This window comes from Lolium rigidum, chromosome 5 (assembly GCF_022539505.1).
Source record: "Lolium rigidum isolate FL_2022 chromosome 5, APGP_CSIRO_Lrig_0.1, whole genome shotgun sequence".
NCBI lineage: Eukaryota > Viridiplantae > Streptophyta > Magnoliopsida > Poales > Poaceae > Lolium > Lolium rigidum.
The window spans coordinates 87,103,746-87,125,226 of record NC_061512.1 but is presented as its reverse complement, the minus strand read 5'-3'; the positions used below and the strand labels follow the sequence as shown (position 1 = coordinate 87,125,226).

At 43.0% G+C, this 21,481-nt stretch overlaps 1 protein-coding gene across 1 annotated transcript; it reads left to right on the top strand.

Moving 5' to 3' along the window:
* The first annotated feature begins 13,497 nt into the window (after positions 1-13,497).
* On the top strand, positions 13,498-20,754 carry LOC124651912 (5-methylthioadenosine/S-adenosylhomocysteine deaminase-like). The gene is made up of 10 exons (XM_047190926.1): positions 13,498-13,811; positions 13,896-14,068; positions 15,413-15,571; positions 16,746-16,895; positions 17,341-17,484; positions 17,910-18,066; positions 18,439-18,611; positions 18,871-18,926; positions 19,325-19,427; positions 20,304-20,754. The coding sequence occupies exons 1-10, from the start codon at positions 13,610-13,612 to the stop codon at positions 20,391-20,393; spliced, it is 1,407 nt and encodes a 468-aa protein (XP_047046882.1). The 5' UTR covers positions 13,498-13,609; the 3' UTR covers positions 20,394-20,754.
* Positions 20,755-21,481: the final 727 nt, after the last annotated feature.

The following is a 21,481-nucleotide window of genomic DNA, read 5'->3' as shown; positions in this document are numbered from 1 at the left end:
ACCAAACTATTTTGCCCCAACTTACAGTGAGGTTGTCAATCTCACTGGTTTTGCTGAACACAAAGGATTAAATGTATAGTGTGGAAAGATGATGATTGTTTGCAGCGGAATGAAGGAGAACAATGCTTGCAGTAAGTAAATAGAACATGATGATTGTTAGTGTAAAAGAAAGGACCGGGGTCCATAGTTCACTAGAGGTGGCTCTCCATAAAGATAAATACCATGCTGGGTGAACAAATTACAGCTGGACAATTGGCAGAATAAAGACCGTACATTATAAGATGATTACTATGAGATTCGTTTGGGCATTACAACATAATACATAGACCGTAATCCAGCTGCGTCTATGACTAATAATCCACCTTAAGCAATGTGTGTAAAGTAAGCAATAGAATTACCCTTAGATAAAATATTGTTGTTTTCTCCCTAGTAGCAACAACACATCTACAATCTTAGAAGTTATTGTCACTCTTCCAGAAAACTAGAGGCATGAACCTACTATCGAGCATAAATACTCCCTCTTGGAGTCACAAGCATTTACTTGGCCAGAGTATTGATGTCTACGGGAGCTTCTATTCTTGTAGACAGTGTTGGGCCTCCAAGAGCAGAGGTTTGTAGAACAGCAGCAAGTTTCCCTTAAGTGGATACCCAAGGTTTATCGAACTCGGGGAGGAAGAGGTCAAAGATATCCCTCTCATGCAACCCCGCAACCACAAAGCAAGAAGTCTCTTGTGTCCCCAACACACCTAATAGGTGCACTAGTTCGGCGAAGAGATAGTGAAATACAGGTGGTATGAATAAGTAGTAGCAACGGCACTGCAACAGTGCTTTGCCCAGGACAAGTAAACAAGCGAGTAGTAACGCAGCAGTAGTAACGCAAAGAAACAAGTAAACAAGCAGCGATAGCGATATTTAGGAACAAGGCCTAGGGATTACACTTTCACTAGTGGACACTCTCAACATTGATCACATAACAGAATAGATAAATGCATACTCTACACTTTTGTTGGATGATGAACACATTGCGTAGGATTACACGAACCCTCAATGCCGGAGTTAACAAGCTCCACAATAATGCTCATGTTTAAGTAACCTTATAGTGTAAGATAGATCAATAGACTAAACCAAGTACTAGCATAGCATGCACACTGTCACCTTCATGCATATGTAGGAGGAATAGATCACATCAATATTATCATAGCAATAGTTAACTTCGCAATCTACAAGAGATCATGATCATAGCATAAACCAAGTACTAACACGGTGCACACATCTGTCACCTTTGCACACGTGCAGGAGGAATAAACTACTTTAATAACAAATCACTAGAGTAGCACATAGATAAATTGTGATACAAAACATGTTGCAATCATAAAGAGATATAAATAAGCACCTCACTATGCCATTCAACATTGAGTAAGTATTCTGTGAAATATGGCCTAAGAGACCCACACGGTGCACACACTGTCACCTTTACACACGTGGGACAAGGAGTCTCCGGAGATCACATAAGTAAAACTCACTTGACTAGCATAATGACATCTAGATTACAAGCATCATCATATGAATCTCAATCATGTAAGGCAGCTCATGAGATTATTGTATTGAAGCACATAGGAGAGAGATGAACCACATAGCTACCGGTACAGCCCCCGAGCCTCGATGGAGAACTACTCCCTCCTCATGGGAGCAGCAGCGGTGATGAAGATGGCGGTGGAGATGGCAGCGGTGTCGATGGAGAAGCCTTCCGGGGCACTTCCCCGCTCCGGCAGGGTGCCGGAACGAGACTCCCGTCCCCCGCATCTTGGCTTCGCGATGGCGGCGGCTCTGGAAGGTTTTTGTGGTTTTCGTCGAACGCCCCGAGGTTTTTAGGTCAGGGGCTTTATATAGGCGGAGAGGCGGCGCAGGAGGGCTTCTGGGGGGCCCACACCCTAGGGCGGCGCCCCCCCCTTGGCCGCGCCGGGGTGTGGTGTGGTGGCCCTGCCCCCCTTCTCTGGCGGTTCTCGTGTGTTCTGGATGCTTCCGGGTAAAATAGGAACCTGGGCGTTGATTTCGTCCGATTCCGAGAATATTTCGTTACTAGGATTTCTGAAACCAAAAACAGCAGAAAACGAGAACTGGCACTTCGGCATCTTGTTAATAGGTTAGTTCCAGAAAATGCACGAATATGACATAAAGTGTGCATATAACATGTAGATAACATCAATAATGTGGCATGGAACACAAGAAATTATCGATACGTTGGAGACGTATCAGCATCCCCAAGCATAGTTCTGCTCGTCCCGAGCAGGTAAAACGATAACAAAGATAATTTCTGGAGTAACATGCCATCATAAACTTGATCATACTATTTGTAAAGCATATGTAGTGAATGCAGCGATCAAAACAATGTGTATGACATGGGTAAACAACTCGAATCATAAAGCAAAGACTTTTCATGAATAGCACTTCAAGACAAGCATCAATAAGTCTTGCATAAGAGTTAACTCATAAAGTAATAATTCAAAGTAAAGGTATTGAAGCAACACAAAGGAAGATGAAGTTTCAGCGGTTGCTTTCAACTTATAACATGTATATCTCATGGATAATTGTCAATGCAAAGCAATATAACAAATGCAATATGCAAATATGTAAGAATCAATGCACAGTTCACACAAGTGTTTGCTTCTTGAGATGGAGAGAAATAGGTGAACTGACTCAACAATGAAAGTAAAAGAATGGTCCTCCATAGAGGAAAAGCATCGATTGCTATATTTGTGCTAGAGCTTTGATTTTGAAAACATGAAACAATTTTGTCAACGGTAGTAATAAAGCATATGCATCATGTAAATTATATCTTATAAGTTGCAAGCCTCATGCATAGTGTACCAATAGTGCCCGCACCTTGTCCTAATTAGCTTGGACTACCTGGATTATCACCGCAATACATATGCTTTAACCAAGTTTCACAAAGGGGTACCTCTATGCCGCCTCGTACAAAGGTCTAAGGAGAAAGCTCGCATTTGGATTTCTCGCTTTTGATTATTCTCAACTTAGACATCCATACCGGGACAACATAGACAACGGATAATGGACTCCTCTTTTAATGCTTTAAGCATTTGACAACAATTAATTCTTTTCTCATTAGAGACTTGAGGATATTTGTCCAAAACTGAAACTTCCACCATGAATCATGGCTTTAGTTAGCGGCCCAATGTTCTTCTCTCACAATATGCATGCTCAAACCATTCAACTCAGTGTAGATCGCCCTTACTTCGGACAAGACGAACATGCATAGCAACTCACATGAAATTCAACAATGAGTTGATGGCGTTCCCAGCAAACATGGTTATCGCACAACAAGCAACTTAATAAGAGATAAAGTGCATAATTACATATTCAATACCACAATAGTTTTTAAGCTATTTGTCCCATGAGCTATATATTGCAAAGGTGAATGATGGAATTTTAAAGGTAGCACTCAAGCAATTTACTTTGGAATGGCGGATAAATACCATGTAGTAGGTAGGTATGGTGGACACAAATGGCATAGTGGTTGGCTCAAGGATTTTGGATGCATGAGAAGTATTCCCTCTCGATACAAGGTTTAGGCTAGCAAGGTTATTTGAAACAAACACAAGGATGAACCGGTGCAGCAAAACTCACATAAAAGACATATTGAAAACATTATAAGACTCTACACCGTCTTCCTTGTTGTTCAAAACTCAATACTAGAAATTATCTAGACTTTAGAGAGACCAATTATGCAAACCAAATTTTAGCATGCTCTATGTATTCTTCACTAATAGGTGCAAAGTATATGATGCAAGAGCTTAAACATGAGCACAACAATTGCCAAGTATCACATTATCCAAGACATTATAGCAATTACTACATGTATCATTTTCCAATTCCAACCATATAACAATTTAACGAAGAGGAAACTTCGCCATGAATATTATGAGCTAAGAACACATGTGTTCATATGAACCAGCGGAGCGTGTCTCTCTCCCACACAAGCATGATGTAATCCAATTTATTCAAACAAAAACAAAAACAAAAGCACACAGACGCTCCAAGTAAAGCACATAAGATGTGACCGAATAAAAATATAGTTTCAAGAGAAGGAACCTGATAATTTATCGATGAAGAAGGGGATGCCTTGGGCATCCCCAAGCTTAGATGCTTGAGTCTTCTTGAAATATGCAGGGGTGAACCACCGGGGCATCCCCAAGCTTAGAGCTTTCACTCTTCTTGATCATAGTATATCATCCTCCTCTCTTGACCCTTGAAAACTTCCTCCACACCAAACTCGAAACAACTCATTAGAGGGTTAGTGGACAATAAAAATTAACATGTTCAGAGGTGACACAATCATTCTTAACACTTCTGGACATTGCATAAAGCTACTGGACATTAATGGATCAAATAAATTCATCCAACATAGCAAAAGAGGCAATGCGAAATAAAAGGCAGAATCTGTCAAAACAGAACAGTCCGTAAAGATGGATTTTATTAAGCCACCAGACTTGCTCAAATGAAAATGCTCAAATTGAATGAAAGTTGCGTACATATCTGAGGATCACTCACGTAAATTTGCTTAATTTTCTGAGTTACCTACAGAGAATTAGACCCAGATTCGTGACAGCAAAGAAAACTGTTTCTGCGCAGTAATCCAAATCTAGTACTTACTTTACTATCAAAGACTTTACTTGGCACAACAAAACATAAAACTAAGATAAGGAGAGGTTGCTACAGTAGTAAACAACTTCCAAGACACAAATATAAAACAAATACTGTAGCAAAATAACACATGGGTTATCTCCCAAGAAGTTCTTTCTTTATAGCCGTTAAGATGGGCTCAGCAGTTTTAATGATGCACTCGCAAGAAATAGTATGTGAAGCAAAAGAGAGCATCAAGAGGCGAATTCAAAACACATTTAAGTCTAACATGCTTCCTATGCATAGGAATCTTGTAAATAAACAAGTTCATGAGGAGCAAAGTAACAAGCATAGGAAGATAAAACAAGTATAGCTTCAAAAATTTCAGCACATAGAGAGGTGTTTTAGTAACATGAAAATTTCTACAACCATATTTTCCTCTCTCATAATAACTTTCAGTAGCATCATGAGCAAACTCAACAATATAACTATCACATAAAGCATTCTTATCATGAGTCTCATGCATAAAATTATTACTCTCCACATAAGCATAGTTATTCTTATTAATTGTAGTAGGAGCAAATTCAACAAAGTAGCTATCATTATTATTCTCATCAAGTGTAGGAGGCATATTATAATCACAACAAAATTTACTCTCCATAGTAGGTGGCACAAAAAGACCACTATCATTATCATCATCAGAAATAGGAGGCAAAGTATCATCAAAGAAAATTTTCTCCTCAATGCTTGGGGGACTAAAAAGATCATGAAAACCAGCTTCCCCAAGCTTAGAACTTTCTATATTATTGTCAACAATGGTGTTCAAAGTGTTCATACTAATATTACTACCAAGCATGCAAAGAAGATTTCATAGGTTTTTTAATTTTCACATCAAACAATCCATGTTTTAAATCAGGAAATAGAATAAGAAGCTCACTCTTATACATTATGCCAAACTAGTGTAAACAAGAAACAACAAGATGCAATTGCAGGATCTAAAGGAAATAGCTTCGAGCACACACACAACGGCGCCAGAAAAATACTTTACCTGAGACCGGAGTATGAGTGCCTTTTACCTTTCCTCCCCGGCAACGGCGCCAGAAAAGTGCTTGGCGCGTAGTTGACGAGGGAGGAAAAGTGCTTAGTTGCCGGGCTTGCCAATGTGTGAGTGCCGTTTACCTTCCCTCCCCGGCAACGGCGCCAGAAAAGTGCTTGATGTCTACGGGAGCTTCTATTCTTGTAGACAGTGTTGGGCCTCCAAGAGCAGAGGTTTGTAGAACAGCAGCAAGTTTCCCTTAAGTGGATACCCAAGGTTTATCGAACTCGGGGAGGAAGAGGTCAAAGATATCCCTCTCATGCAACCCCGCAACCACAAAGCAAGAAGTCTCTTGTGTCCCCAACACACCTAATAGGTGCACTAGTTCGGCGAAGAGATAGTGAAATACAGGTGGTATGAATAAGTAGTAGCAACGGCACCGCAACGTTGCTTTGCCCGGACGATAGAACAAGCAGTAGTAACGCAGCGAAGTAGTAACGCAAGAAAACAAGAAACAAGCAGACGATAGCAGTATTTAGGAACAAGGCCTAGGGATTACACTTTCACTAGTGGACACTCTCAACATTGATCACATAACAGAATAGATAAATGCATACTCTACACTTTTGTTGGATGATGAACACATTGCGTAGGATTACACGAACCCTCAATGCCGGAGTTAACAAGCTCCACAATAATGCTCATGTTTAAGTAACCTTATAGTGTAAGATAGATCAATAGACTAAACCAAGTACTAGCATAGCATGCACACTCGTCACCTTCATGCATATGTAGGAGGAATAGATCACATCAATATTATCATAGCAATAGTTAACTTCGCAATCTACAAGAGATCATGATCATAGCATAAACCAAGTACTAACACGGTGCACACACTGTCACCTTTGCACACGTGCAGGAGGAATAAACTACTTTAATAACAAATCACTAGAGTAGCACATAGATAAATTGTGATACAAAACATGTTGCAATCATAAAGAGATATAAATAAGCACCTCACTATGCCATTCAACATTGAGTAAGTATTCTGTGAAATATGGCCTAAGAGACCCACACGGTGCACACACTCGTCACCTTTACACACGTGGGACAAGGAGTCTCCGGAGATCACATAAGTAAAACTCACTTGACTAGCATAATGACATCTAGATTACAAGCATCATCATATGAATCTCAATCATGTAAGGCAGCTCATGAGATTATTGTATTGAAGCACATAGGAGAGAGATGAACCACATAGCTACCGGTACAGCCCCGAGCCTCGATGGAGAACTACTCCCTCCTCATGGGAGCAGCAGCGGTGATGAAGATGGCGGTGGAGATGGCAGCGGTGTCGATGGAGAAGCCTTCCGGGCACTTCCCCGCTCCGGCAGGGTGCCGGAACGAGACTCCTGTCCCCCAGATCTTGGCTTCGCGATGGCGGCGGCTCTGGAAGGTTTTTGTGGTTTTCGTCGAACGCCCCGAGGTTTTTAGGTCAGGGGCTTTATATAGGCGGAGAGGCGGCGCAGGAGGGCTTCTGGGGGGCCCACACCCTAGGGCGGCGCGCCCCCTTGGCCGCGCCGGGGTGTGGTGTGGTGGCCCTGCCCCCTTCTCTCGGCGGTTCTCGTGTGTTCCGGATGCTTCCGGGTAAAATAGGAACCCGGGCGTTGATTTCGTCCGATTCCGAGAATATTTCGTTACTAGGATTTCGAAACCAAAAACAGCAGTAAAACGAGAACCGGCACTTCGGCATCTTGTTAATAGGTTAGTTCCAGAAAATGCACGAATATGACATAAAGTGTGCATATAACATGTAGATAACATCAATAATGTGGCATGGAACACAAGAAATTATCGATACGTTGGAGACGTATCAAGTATCTACTAGCAACTGAGATCATGTAAGGTCAGAAATAACATATGAAAAATATATAATCGATCTCAACATACTATTCAGTATTCATTGGATCCAGCAAACACAACATTTAGCATTACATAAAGATGATCTTGATCATGATAGGCAGCTCACAAGATCTAAACATGAGGCACAAATTGGAGAAGATAACCATCTAGCTACTGCTATGGACTCGTAGTCCAGGGATAAACTTCTCACGCATCACTTCGGAGGCGGGCATGGCGATGTAGAGGCCTCCGGTGATGATCTCCCCCTCCGGCAGGGTGCCGGGAAGAGCTTCAGAACCCTCCCGAGCTAGGGTCTGCGATGGCGTCCGCGACGGAACTTTTCTTGGATGGTGGCTCGGTGTTTAGGTTTTTCCCGAGATCATGAATCAATAGGCGGAATGGCGAGGTCGGTGGAGGCCAAGGGGCCAACACCATGCCATGGCGCGGCTAGGCCTGGGCCCGCGTCATCGGGTGGTCTGGCAGCCCTGTGGTGCCTCTTCGTCCCCCCTCTGGACTCCGTCTTCATTACGATAAAATATTCACTTCGACTTTTGTTTCGTCCAATTCCAAGAATATTTCCCGTACAATTTTTCTGAAATACAAAACAGCAGAAAACAGTGAACTGGCATTGTGGCATATTGTCAATATGTTAGGGCCGGAAAATGTATAAAAGTGCAACGAAGTGTAAGCAAAACATATATAAATTGGTGTAAAACAAGCATGAAGCATCAAAAATTATAGATACGTTTGCAACGTATCACTCCTCCTCGATGCGTCGGGGCCCCAAGCCAGAGCAACAACCACCACCGCATGCACCGCTGATAACGCGTGAAGCACACGTCCGTTGGGAACCCCAAGAGGAAGGTGTGATGCGTATAGCAGCAAGTTTTCCCTCAATATGAAACCAAGGTTATCGAACCAGTAGGAGATGAAGGCCACGTGAAGGTTGTTGGCGGAGGAGTGTAGTGCGGCGCAACACCAGGGATGCCGGCGCTAACGTGGAACCTGCACAACACAATCAAAATACTTTGCCCCAACTTAACAGTGAGGTTGTCAATCTCACCGGCTTGCTGTAAACAAAGGATTAAACGTATGGTGTGGAGAATGATGTTTGCTTGTAGAAAACAACAGAGAACAGAGTTTGCAGTAGATTGTATTTCAGATGTAAAAGAATGGACCGGGGTCCACAGTTCACTAGTGGTGTCTCTCCAATAAGAAATAGCATGTTGGGTGAACAAATTACAGTTGGGCAATTGACAAATAGAGATGCATACATATCATGATGATTACTATGATATTTAATCAGGGCATTACGACAAAGTACATAGACCGCTATCCAGCATGCATCTATGCCTAAAAAGTCCACCTTCGGGTTAGCATCCGCACCCCTTCCAGTATTAAGTTGCAAACAACGAGACAATTGCATTAAGTATGGTGCGTAATGTAATCAACACAAATATCCTTAGACAAAGCATTGATGTTTTATCCCTAGTGGCAACATCACATCCACAACCTTAGAACTTTCCGTCACTCGTCCCAGATTCAATGGAGGCATGAACCCACTATCGAGCATAAATACTCCCTCTTGGAGTCACAAGTATCAACTTGGCCAGAGCCTCTACTAGCAACGGATAGCATGCAAGAACATAAACAACACATATATGATAGATTGATAATCAACTTGACATAGTATTCAATATTCATCGGATCCCAACAAACACAACATGTAGCATTACAAATAGATGATCTTGATCATGATAGGCAGCTCACAAGATCTAAACATGATAGCACAAGAGGAGAAGACAATCATCTAGCTACTCGCTATGGACCCATAGTCCAAGGATGAACTACTCACGCATCAATCCGGAGGCGGGCATGGTGATGTAGAGCCCTCCGGTGATGATTCCCCTCTCCGGCAGGGTGCCGGAGGCGATCTCCTGAATCCCCCGAGATGGGATTGGCGGCGGCGGCGTCTCTGGAACTTTTTCCGTATCGTGGCTCTCGGTAATAGGGTTTTCGCGACGGAGAGTTTAAGTAGGCGGAAGGGCAGAGTCGGGGGAGGCTCGAGGGGCCCACACCATAGGGCGGCGCGGGCCCCTCCTTGGCCGCGCCGCCTTGTGGTGTCGCCACCTCGTGGCCCCACTTCGTATCCCCTTCGGTCTTCTGGAAGCTCCGTGGAAAAATAAGACCCTGGGCGTTAATTTCGTCCAATTCCGAGAATATTTCCTGTGTAGGATTTCTGAAACCAAAAACAGCACAAAACAGGAACTGGCGCTTCGGCATCTCGTTAATAGGTTAGTGCCGGAAAATGCATATAAATGATGTAAAGTGTGTATAAAATATGTGAGTATTGTCATAAAACTAGCATGGAACATAAGAAATTATGGATACGTTTGAGACGTATCAACCGCCGCCGAAGAGCGACTGCGATTCTGACGGCAGCGGCGACTACACGACGTTCTACCACCATTTCGGCATGTAGAACACTATTTTATTCATTTTTTATTTACTATATGTACGCCAGTTTCGAATTTTTGTACGAGTTCAGCGAAAAATTAACGAACTAGCCTACATTATATGAATCCCTGTAAATTTCGCTTAAATTTTACTATCTTTGTTTATTTGTTTGTTTGAATTTGATCGCTGAATACATAATTTCGCCTTGCTTCCCTGGGCTCACCGCTGAGAAACTGAGCCTTCCAGATCGAATGTTTCACCCATGCGACGCTAACTAGCGCCTGATTTTGGTGTGGGGTGTGCTAAACGAGTGAATATGCTATGAAGCCCCAATCAAACGACCCTCCATGATAACTCCCCGGGTGGCAGGACCAAAAGGCGATTAGCCGATTATTGTGGATTTGATCGATGGCAGATAAATAGAAAACTAAGAGCTTCTCTAGCCACGTTCCCCAAAGCAACACCCAAACAGCGCCAAATTTATCGTTTAGGGGACGCGTTTTCTTCGTGCCGCATTTGGGGGACGTCGCTTCCCAACCGCGTCCCCCAAACGCGGCCCTAAACTTATTTTTGATAGGGTTTTCGAAAACACAACCATTTTATTAAACATAGCATACAAATAAATATGTTTACCAAAATTGTTTTCAAATTAAAATACAACGAACAATAAAACAACTTAACAAATATAATAAGTGAGGCTAGATCAAGGCGCCGCGGCATTTGCTGATAATCCTTTGACCCTCCACATATGCTCGACGAGATCATTTTGAAGTTGCCCGTGAACATTGATGTCACGGATCTCTGCATGCATGGCGAGGAAATCAGCAAAATTTGTAGGCACCTCATGATCAACCTTCACAAGAGGGCCCTGACACCCATAGGGACCAAATGTCTCCTGAACTGATTCTTGCGGTCATCCTCGATGACCATATTGTGCATGATCACACAAGCCTGCATCACCTCCCACATTTGGTCGTGAGACCAATTTAGAGCAGGGTACCGGACAATAGAAAATTGAGCTTGAAGCACACCAAATGCCCGCTCGACATCCTTCATGCAAGCCTCCTGTCGCGAAGCAAAGTGGCAATTCTTTTGACCTGATGGAGACGGGATTGTTTTGACAAAAATGTCCCATTTTGGATATATACCATCGGCTAGATAATAACCTTTGGTATATTGGTGGCCATTGATCTCATAGTTGCATGGTGGAGCATGACCTTCCACTAGTTTGCTGAACACCAGAAACTGCTGCAACACGTTGATGTCATTTGTGATCCCGCCATGTCAAAGAAAGAATGACAAATTCACAGGTCATAATCTGCCACAACTTCAAGCACCACACTTCAATATCTATGACTCTCTTTTATATACATTGCCAAGCAAACGGGCAGTTCTTCCATGACCAGTGCATGCAATCGATGCTTCCAAGCATCCCAGGGAATCCTCTCGCAGCATTTTGTGCCATGATCCTTGTAGTCTTTTCTTCAGTTGGCCCTCTCAAGTAGTATTTGCCAAACTTTCCCACCACAGCTCGACAAAACTTGTACATGCACTCAATGGTAGGAGACTCACTCATGCAAAGGTAGTCGTCATGTGTATTGGCAGGTGCTCCGTATGCAAGCATCCTCATGGCAGCGGTGCACTTATGAATCGACGAGAACCCGACAACGCATACAACTTCGTGCTTCAGTTTGAAGTAGGGGTCGCACTCTCGAACGCCATTGAGGAGATTCATGAACAAACCCTTGCTCATCCTATACCGGTGCCGAAAAATTGTCGGCCCGTGTCGCGTCATCTGCGAAGTAGTCGTTGTGCAACATGGTATGCCCCTTCATCCTCTGCCGGGGCTTCGACTTCTTTCTTCCCGGCCTTGATCCTCCGCGGCGCGGTCTTTTCCGCTTCTCCGCCTCGGCATCAAGCATGTTCTGGAGGGACGCGTTGATCGACAAATGCTCCCGAATGTCGTCGTCGAAGGCTTGCTCGTCCTCCAACAGTCGAACTATCATCTCGTCGTCGCTATCCATGTATGAAGCAAAATAAATTGTTAAAATTCAGCCACGGCAAAGGAGGCAACGAACAGCGACCTATCGCGCCTACCTGACAAGACGTCGAACACCTTCTGTGCGTGGAGGTGGGGCGAATTTGACGGCGCGTTCTAGGACGCGTTAGTGAAGCGGTGGCGGCGAAAAGGCCGGAGAGGGAGCCAACCGACACGACGGTGCTCGACTCAGAAGAGATTTTCCGTCGAGACGACCGACAAATCGAGTGGCGGCGGAGGGGTGGGAGGCGCGGGAGGGGAGGCGCGAAGAGAAATAAAAGGCGGGAACCAACCATTGTGGATGTGGTCGCCGACAGGTGGGAACCGGCCTCGCTTTTCGTTGTGTCTGGCGTGCTCGGAGCGTCCCCTGTGAACTAGAGACGGGCTCGGGGCGCCGGACACCGTATTGAGCCACGCCGTACGGAAGGAGGCTTTGAGCCGTGGCTGGGAACGAAAAATTATCCGGCGCACCCTAAATACCTTTAGGGAAAGCTTCGCGGACGCAGATGGATATGCTCTAAGGGCTTCTCCAACAGACATTGTATCCAAAAAAACGACTAGTTTAGCAAGCGAGAGGTGCAAATTGATGCTCCAACAGATGATGTAACTGGTGCTGTAAAGTGGAGCGCGCTGCAAAAGCGCTATCTCGTGCGCTATATCTACCGCGCCGGAAAGAGTTCGCTATAACAACTACCAGTTTTACAGCTCCATAATTTAGAGTTTCTATTGGAGGAGAATATGGCCTCACACGTGAAACACGGATAAAGTTTATAGGACCAATATTTAGGGTCAAGCCGACAATTTGACCCATGGGTACGTCCGCCCATGGGCACCCGACCTAAATGGGTAGGGTATGGGTCCCGATGTTCGCCCATGGAAATAACCCATGGGCAACCCAATTAGTCGTGGGTCGGGCATGGGTATCAGTCTATGCCCACGGGTTGCCCGATGGGTCACCCGATTAATATTACTAATTAAAATAATTGCATAATTTTATATGGTACGTAAGCTATGATACACATACATTATACATGTAGACAATATACATCATTTACACACAAAGCTCTTTTATCTAGACACCAAACATGTGCATATTAGTACTACTTTCAGTCACAAAGCCATGAACGGGAATACACCACTCTTTGTCTTGGCATCCCAACAATGTGCCGATGTGTTTTAGATATTTGGTTGCGTCAAACTCTCCATTTTTTGTACCCGATGGGTTACCCGATAGGGTCGGGTTGCCCGATGGGTTTGGGCATGGGTCTCGTTCCTTACCCATGGGTAGGGTCGTGGGTCACAGGTGTACCCGATAAGGGTGATGGGCATGGGTCTAGTTTAGGTCGACCCGACCAAACCCGACCCATTGCCTCGTCTGATTTAGGGCGGCTGTTGGAGATGGTCTACCAGTGGCTTTCCCTCCTTGGAAAGAGAGAGCGAGCATTCTCCGCCCTTTCTCTCCGGTTAAGTGTGTGCCGCTTCCTAGTTGCCACTCTCCGCCGTCTGGACGTACGCCGCTCGGGGAGGAGACGAAAATGACGGAAGAGGCATCGGCCGACGTCGTCTTCCACAACGCCTATGTCGTTACCATGGACGGCGCCCTCATGGTCCTCCGGAACGGCGCCATCGCGGTCGTGGGCGACCACATCGCTGCCTTGGGCCCTTCGGCGGACGTCCTCGCGGCCTTCCCCCGCGCCGCTCAGACCCTCGACCTCGCGGGCCGTATCCTCCTGCCCGGTTGGTGTTTCAGCGTCTCCTCCCAAACCTTAGGCCAATTCTGGGTGATGTTTTCATTTTGCTGCTTCATTCTTTGATTGCTAGGGTTCGTGAACACCCACGTGCACACGTCGCAGCAGCTCGCGCGGGGGATCGCCGACGACGTTGACCTGTTGACGTGGCTGCACGGTAGGATCTGGCCCTACGAGTCGCACATGACGGAGGAGGACTCCTACGCCTCCACGCTCCTCTGCGGCATCGAGCTCATCCGATCTGGGGTGAGCCAATCGTCCACTGCCACCGGTTTCTCTGTAATTACTAGTAGTAGTTTGGTGCTGATGCCTGGAATCCGTAATCTTGGCTGCCTGATTGCGAATGCATCAGTGACGACGATGCTTAAATCACACATGGATTCCGAATGTTGCTTTTACACTGGGTATTTGGTTGTACAGCTCCAGCTCTCGATGGCTCGGCGGAGTGTCTTTTCATGGGCTGTAGGGTTTCAGGCATAAAGGCATGATTCGTCAAGACTCAGAATAGAGCCCGGGCTGCCACTTGCTTGTATGGTCTCTGCGTAATTTAACTGCAAGAAAGAATGTTGTTTCACGGTGTTGCATTGTGCTCTGTTTTCAATGGAAATCTTGCAATGTGCTATTTTGGACCAAGGCTGATTCCATGTGAACCAAGGGCAGTTCCATTCCACCAGCAAATTATATGGGATTTGTGGCGTCAGCTCTAAGAATCTCCATGAATCTTTGACACATTGGCTGACTTGGAGCACCCTGCCACCACCACCACCTAATGATTGCTTACTGTCTGGTCTGTATGCCCTTAGCATGTTGGAGTGAACTGTGCAATGTTAGACTAAGGGTTTCCAATTTTTCTATTTACTAGTTGATTTTTATCTGATAAGGGCTGCTTTATTAAACTCAAAAGTTCACATCAAGGCGATACAACCACAAATTTATAGTTGATAAGAATGCGTAAATTCATTCGTTGATCCAGAAGTCTCATTTTTCTTGTACTCAGTGGCACTAAAAGATTAAATAGTTAGTACAAATCACTTTCTATGCTGATTAAGTTCAATTTCTTTTGTGCTGTTAACCGTAAAGAAACCAGATTTAAGGCTTCAGGCTTGTTTAATCTTGTAGTATATCCTCTTTGTATCTTCATGGGTATGTGGTTGGCTCCTTGTGTAGGTTTTGGTGTGGGGTAAGTAGCATTTGTGTTGATTTTAGAATTATGTCATATCTTTCTTGTGATGGTCTGCAGATTTCTCTGCACTCTAAAAGTTGGACATTAGATAGAGGTATTTTTTTTTCTATGAGACGGGAATGCCTGAAGGCAATACCGAGCAGAATTATTTTTTATATTGTTTAAATCAGTATTTGGTATTGTGTTCATCTAGAGCTAATTCACAAACAGCAACGTCGCATGTGTTTTCGGAGAAAAAGAAAGGAACATCACGTGTGTTCTTTATAGTATTTCATTTTATATGTTGAATATGATTGGCCTGTACTCAGCTTCCTGAATGTCTAATATGCTTAAACCAGTTGCCACCTGATGATTTCCACTGTCCCAAGATACCTGAACATTTTTTCTTTGGTCATTTAATGGCGCAGGTAACATGCTTTGCCGAAGCAGGTGGCCAGTATGTTTCAGAAATGGCACGGGCAGTGGAATTGCTCGGATTGCGTGCATGCTTGACAAAGTCAACAATGGATTGTGGCGATGGGTTACCTCCAAATTGGAGTACTTGCTCCACTGATGATTGCATTCAGGTTTTTTCCTGCCCTCGGGGCGACTTTCTCTTGAACATTGTTAAATTCATTTGACTCAAGTCTTTCTACCAAACACATAGCACGTCTGGTTCCATTATCTTCCATAATTTGCAATGTTGACTCATAATAAGTAGTGACCGTGGCCCACATCTCTAAGTCCGCTTCACCTTCAGGGCCTGTATCATAGTACATGGGGACATGTTTTCACTTTATCATTCTATAGGCATGTGCATGTGCACTTGTGCAGTATGACATGAGTCATTCGGAACACGGAATGCGTTGTAGCAGCAGCATCTTGGCCGTGGAAGCAGCAGCCACTTCAGGAGGCCCTTGCAGCTAGCCGGCACGTCAATTGAAGTGCAGAAGCTGATCATGCTGATGACACGTAGCATCTCATGTGTTTATCTTGTTTTAAAGTGCATCTCATATATTGGTTAGCATTAATTTTATAGGGCTGGCCCTATTTTAAATGGCACAGCTGGTGAATATCTGGTAAGCAGAAATGAATTAAGCAAAATTAGCCCCTAATGTCCTACTGCGATCTTCACCTTGATCTGCTATTCTAAAGTAACTCCTCCCCTAATCTGTCCCCTCATTCACCTACCACAGCTCTTCAAGTTGTCTCTGTCTGACCTGACCGGTGTTTATCCTGTTACGTACTAGTACTACATGATTCTCAGTAGCAAAAGCTTATGGAGCAGATTCCATTCTATTAATATCACACTATTAGTACCCGAGTCTTCATTTAGGAACAAAGTCACTCTAAGTACATGTGGTACATTAGATTCTATGTTTAGTTGTTTACTGCTGAAGTTAGACATATGCTGGTAGCTAATGGAAATTCAATGTCGATGAAAAGTTTGCCAGGAAATATGAACAATTCCTAAGTTTGAAAAATTAACAAAGAAGGCATGATTCAGTAGAAAACAAAGTAGGAAGGAATAAAGAAGGTTACCAAAAATTGTTACCTTTTGTATCATTTGTTGCTCAATGTTCCTTGTTTTTCCAGTGCTACAGATATTGGGGATTGATCCTTACCACAATAAGGCTAATTCATATTTGATTGGTTTACATTTACCAAAATAAGATCCATCTAATTACAAATAAGTATGTGATTAATCTTCACATACTTGGCTGTTATGTGATGTGAATGACTTGCATTTGTTTTATGCAGTCGCAGAAGGATCTATATAGAAAACATCATAACACAGCTGATGGGCGTATCAGGATATGGTTTGGGCTGAGACAGATCATGAATGCGACAGACCGGTTACTGCTTGAAACAAGGGATGTCGCACAGGAATTAAATACCGGAATCCATATGGTAACATAAAGAAATTTATTTGTGCAACAAAGTTTTTCTCTCTTGTCCCTTCTGTGGGCAAGTCGTAGATCGTTATTGATCCTTACAGTCATTACAATCTGACTGAATAATGTGAATCATAAAACCATGGATAATATGAAAGCAAAGAAAGGAGAGTCAATGCTAAGGGCTTCTTTTGTGCATAAGTGCAGTTTGCCATTTGCTTCTCTACTTATACACTGGAGCTTGAAACCGTGGAATGATGAGATCTGTTACTTTCGTATCCTATTTTTAGACTACTATTTGAGTTCCCTGAGAATTTTCTTTCTTAATTTAGCGGTATCTGTTCCAATACTGTTTTTGAGGGTCTAAACCTGAAACAAGTATAGTGTTTTACTGTCCAGTAGAAGTTTGCAGCCTAGCTGTAGTAAATTGCTTCAACCTTTGGTTTTTATTATTTTTGCAGCATATTGCGGAAATACAATATGAGAATCAGCTTGTAATGCGGACCAAGGAAATTGATCATGGGACAGTTACATATTTAGATAAAATAGATTTTCTGAGAAGCAATTTGCTCGCTGCACACTCTGTTTGGTTGAATGAGCCTGAGGTGAGTAAGGTTCTCCACAATCGGATTCTACTTTTGCATTAAGTACCATGATTGTACTCTAAGAACGTGTGGAATACACAAAATTTATGACTAGGTTAAACTGTATGGCTGTTAACTGTAGGAAGGTTGCCCCTGTGTATGTTCAGTTATGCCAGAAGTCATCACTATACAGAATCAGCATATAACCTTTTGCCACAGCTATACGTGCTTCTTGTACTACCTTTTAATTTGTTACTACCTCTGATCCAAATTAGTTGTTGCAGGTTCACAACATTAGGCAACATTTTGCCTAAATCTGGGACAATTAATTTGGATCAGATGGAGTAGTTTAAATTCCTTACCATGCACTGTCTACCTTATGATAGACTGATAGAAATACGAAGTATAACTTTAGCAAACTTTTCATTTGAGGTTCTCACTTTCAGATAAGTCATTTTTCAAAGGCTGGTGTCAAGGTTTCTCATTGCCCAGCATCTGCAATGCGGATGCTGGGGTTCGCTCCTATTAAGGAAATGCTGGATTCTGGTGTTTGTGTCTCTCTTGGTACTGATGGAGCACCAAGCAATAACAGAATGAGCATTGGTATGCTTAATAATTTCTCTATGAACCCTTATTAATTATTATGAGTCTGCCTAGCTTTCGTCTTTATTTGATACCCATCGACAGCGACTTAGTGAATGGGGGTTCTGTTGAGTTTTCCATCTAATATTTTTTGCCTTTTCAGTTCTTTCATGATTCTTTTGAACACATAAATATTTCATTGCATGCTATACATGTATAATACATAATGCTTTCCATAGTGCGTCGTCCTTTTATTCTCTGAATAATAGTCATGCTAATTTTTTTTGTTACTATGTTCTGTGTCCATGTACCCATTGAAATAGTTGTGCAGATGTTATGCCTAAAAAGATGTAGTCCACTCTATAATTTACAACATTACTGTGTGCTATACAGTTGATGAGATGTATCTAGCCTCCCTTATTAACAAAGGGCGTGAGACCTATATCAGTGGTACAACAAACCCAACTGCACTTCCTGCTGAGACTGTGCTGGCGATGGCTACTATTAATGGTGCAAAAGCAGTTCTGTGGGATAATGAAATAGGATCACTGGAGGTTGGCAAAAAGGTGCTGCCCTAAGCTGCTTTTTTGTCATATGTGGCGTTTGATAACTCTGGTTTGTGCATTCACTTTGGAAGTGGATTCATCTCTACTGTTTAATCATCTTAAATTAAAACTCGTTAATATATTTGGAGCACATTCCCTGAATAACATATTGTCTTACGGAACCACATAAGGATCTTATGGCCAGATTATGGTTTCCTAGAATGATCAAATGGTCCGGATCTTTCAATTTTTGTTTTACACTTTAGATATTTATTTGCAGGCTGACTTGATAGTGGTGAATCCGTTTAAGTGGTCCATGCTTCCATTACATGACAGGTGCGCACCACTGCTATCATTTGTTGTTTTCAAGTTCAAACTGCTGTATTTCTGTAGCGAGTTCACATAGTTCTATTTTAACTCATTGACCAAGCATCATTTGTGTGCATCCATGTTTAGAACATTGCAATAGCATCTGTTCATATTCTATCATGAAGAATTATTTGTTTTATATACAGGATTGTCATAATACATATGACTTTGTTACTTTATATATTTTAAATTCTGTAGCCTACCTACAATGCAACGTTGTAAAGTTAATGAACTTCCACTCTGTGTTCTGGCATAAAATCAAAAAGGAACTTATGCATACTCAACCTTAGATTTTGTGGTAACCAAAATGTGGCAATAAGGAATGCAATTTGAAATCATGACATATATTTTTTATGCTATTACAGCATTGCCAACATTGTTTATTGCATGCGGTCAGAAAATATTGAATCTGTTATGTGCAATGGTCAATGGATTATGAAGGATCAGAGGATTATGAACTTAAATGAGGTAAATCGCTCCCTATCGTTATCTTATTAATATTGTGATGGAGGCAAAATGTACCGGGATTATTTCTACCACTTGAAACCTTCCACTTTGCAAAAAGGCTATAGGAGGGTGGAGAGCTGTAGTTTCATGCAACATTTCTCTGTGGATGGTACTCGTTTTGAAATTATACTTTATTTATTTTCTTTTGCTGGGGTGGTACTCTGAGTCTTCCTGCAGACATTTACCCCCTATGTTCCATATTATGGGGTCTATGGAAATTATTTGCTTCAGCTGGCCGAAACGGCAAGCTGCACGGTTACGAGTTAGGTAAAATTTATGGGGGGTATTTTGGGAAGAAATCGGTCGGGAAGTTTATACACCTAAAATTGTGGAACAAGTGGGAGAAAAGTTATGCCCTATAATATGAAATGGACAAAGTATCAACAATGGAGCCAGGGCTGGACTCTTCTCATAGAAAAAGGCCGGTTCAAAACACTCACATAATTTATAATACTCCCTCCGATCCATAATAAGTGTCGTGGTGAGGCACAACACTTACTATGGATCAGTTTGAACTAAAACCATGACACTTGTTATCGATTGGAGGGAGTAACAACCATTTCATTTTTCTTTTGAAAACTGTGCTGTTGTGAAAGTCTGAAAGATGAACCAACAGAGCAGTTTCGACAAATAATGTTGTGTTGCCGCCTTGGCTGCTCAGCATGTCACTATGTCAGCAACTAGTTGGAGTAGGGAAAACAAAGCAATGCTCGAATATTCATGTGCTGAAAAAAATGCATTTTGCCAAGCAATGTTTGTATCCCATAAGCACAGCTGAGATTAAGATATACAACACTGATGGTGCTTCTGCTGCTTCTAATTTTAACTCTGGTCTAGGAGGAGGTAATTTCGGTGGCGGTGAAAAGAGCAACGGTCCTCCTAGGGCGAGCTGGGATCAACCTCCCCGAAAGGATGAACCACTTGTGATATTTACAATGCTCTTCATGCATAACCTCTTGTGGTGCTGGAGATTAGGCTGCAGCTGTATGCATGTTTGGCAGCGTTGTCCCTCTTGTATGGTGTTGTGATGCTTATAGAGACCTCGCCATGGCACAATGGCTGCAGCAAGACTTGCTTTCCGTATAGCCTCAAATAATGTGTTGTATCTTGTCCGCATTTTAGAATAGAAGTTGCCATGGAGGTTTGTCTGTCACTGCCATGACGAGTGAGGTGGTAAATGGTTGCTTGTGGAGGATAAACAAACCAGAATGTTGCTTGTGGAGGACAAACAAACCAGAATGTTGCTTGTGGATGGTTAAAATGGAACAAGAAGCAAAAACTCATCTCATCTCCGATTGCTGGCCTTCATGTCAACAGGTACAGTTGTAGTTCTACAGCTGGCGTCGATGACCATATCTTGAATAGCACCAGTACGTCGCATATAGTTGCGAGACTGTTCTGCTAAGAACTTGGAGGAACTTTTCTACCTCCTCTCTAGTCGTATACCCTTTGTGGAGGTTCTTCTCGCAGCCTGTCACCCGTGGCTGACGTCCTCCCATGAACCGTTGACTTTTGGAACATGTTACAGACGTCCTCCCATGAATACTACTTACATTGTACTGTATGTACATCTGCTGAAACGAAAAACTTACAATACGAGAGTTGTGTGTAATGATGAGGTGAAGCTACTCCTCATAGGAAAATTCAAACGTTCTGGTGTATGTGATGAATTTGATGAAATTCGCTCAAAAAAGCTCTAAACATGAACACGGAATTTATGATTTATGGCTAATTTATGATTTATGGCTGATAAAACTTGAAACTGTTAGAATGGATTCATATCACCGACTCACATCTTCTTCATGTACATCTTATTTCTATTCGAAGCGGGATTGTGGTGATCTGAATGTAAAAGAGGTGAAGGAGGGTGAAGAGAAGGGAGAGTGAGCATAAGGGCATCTCCAACGATGCAAACGGACGTTGCGCGATCGTTTGTGTTCACGCGGACCGGAAATGCGCCTGCACCCTGCTCTAGCGGGGCGACGCATAGTGTCCGGGCCGTTCGCGGAGATGCA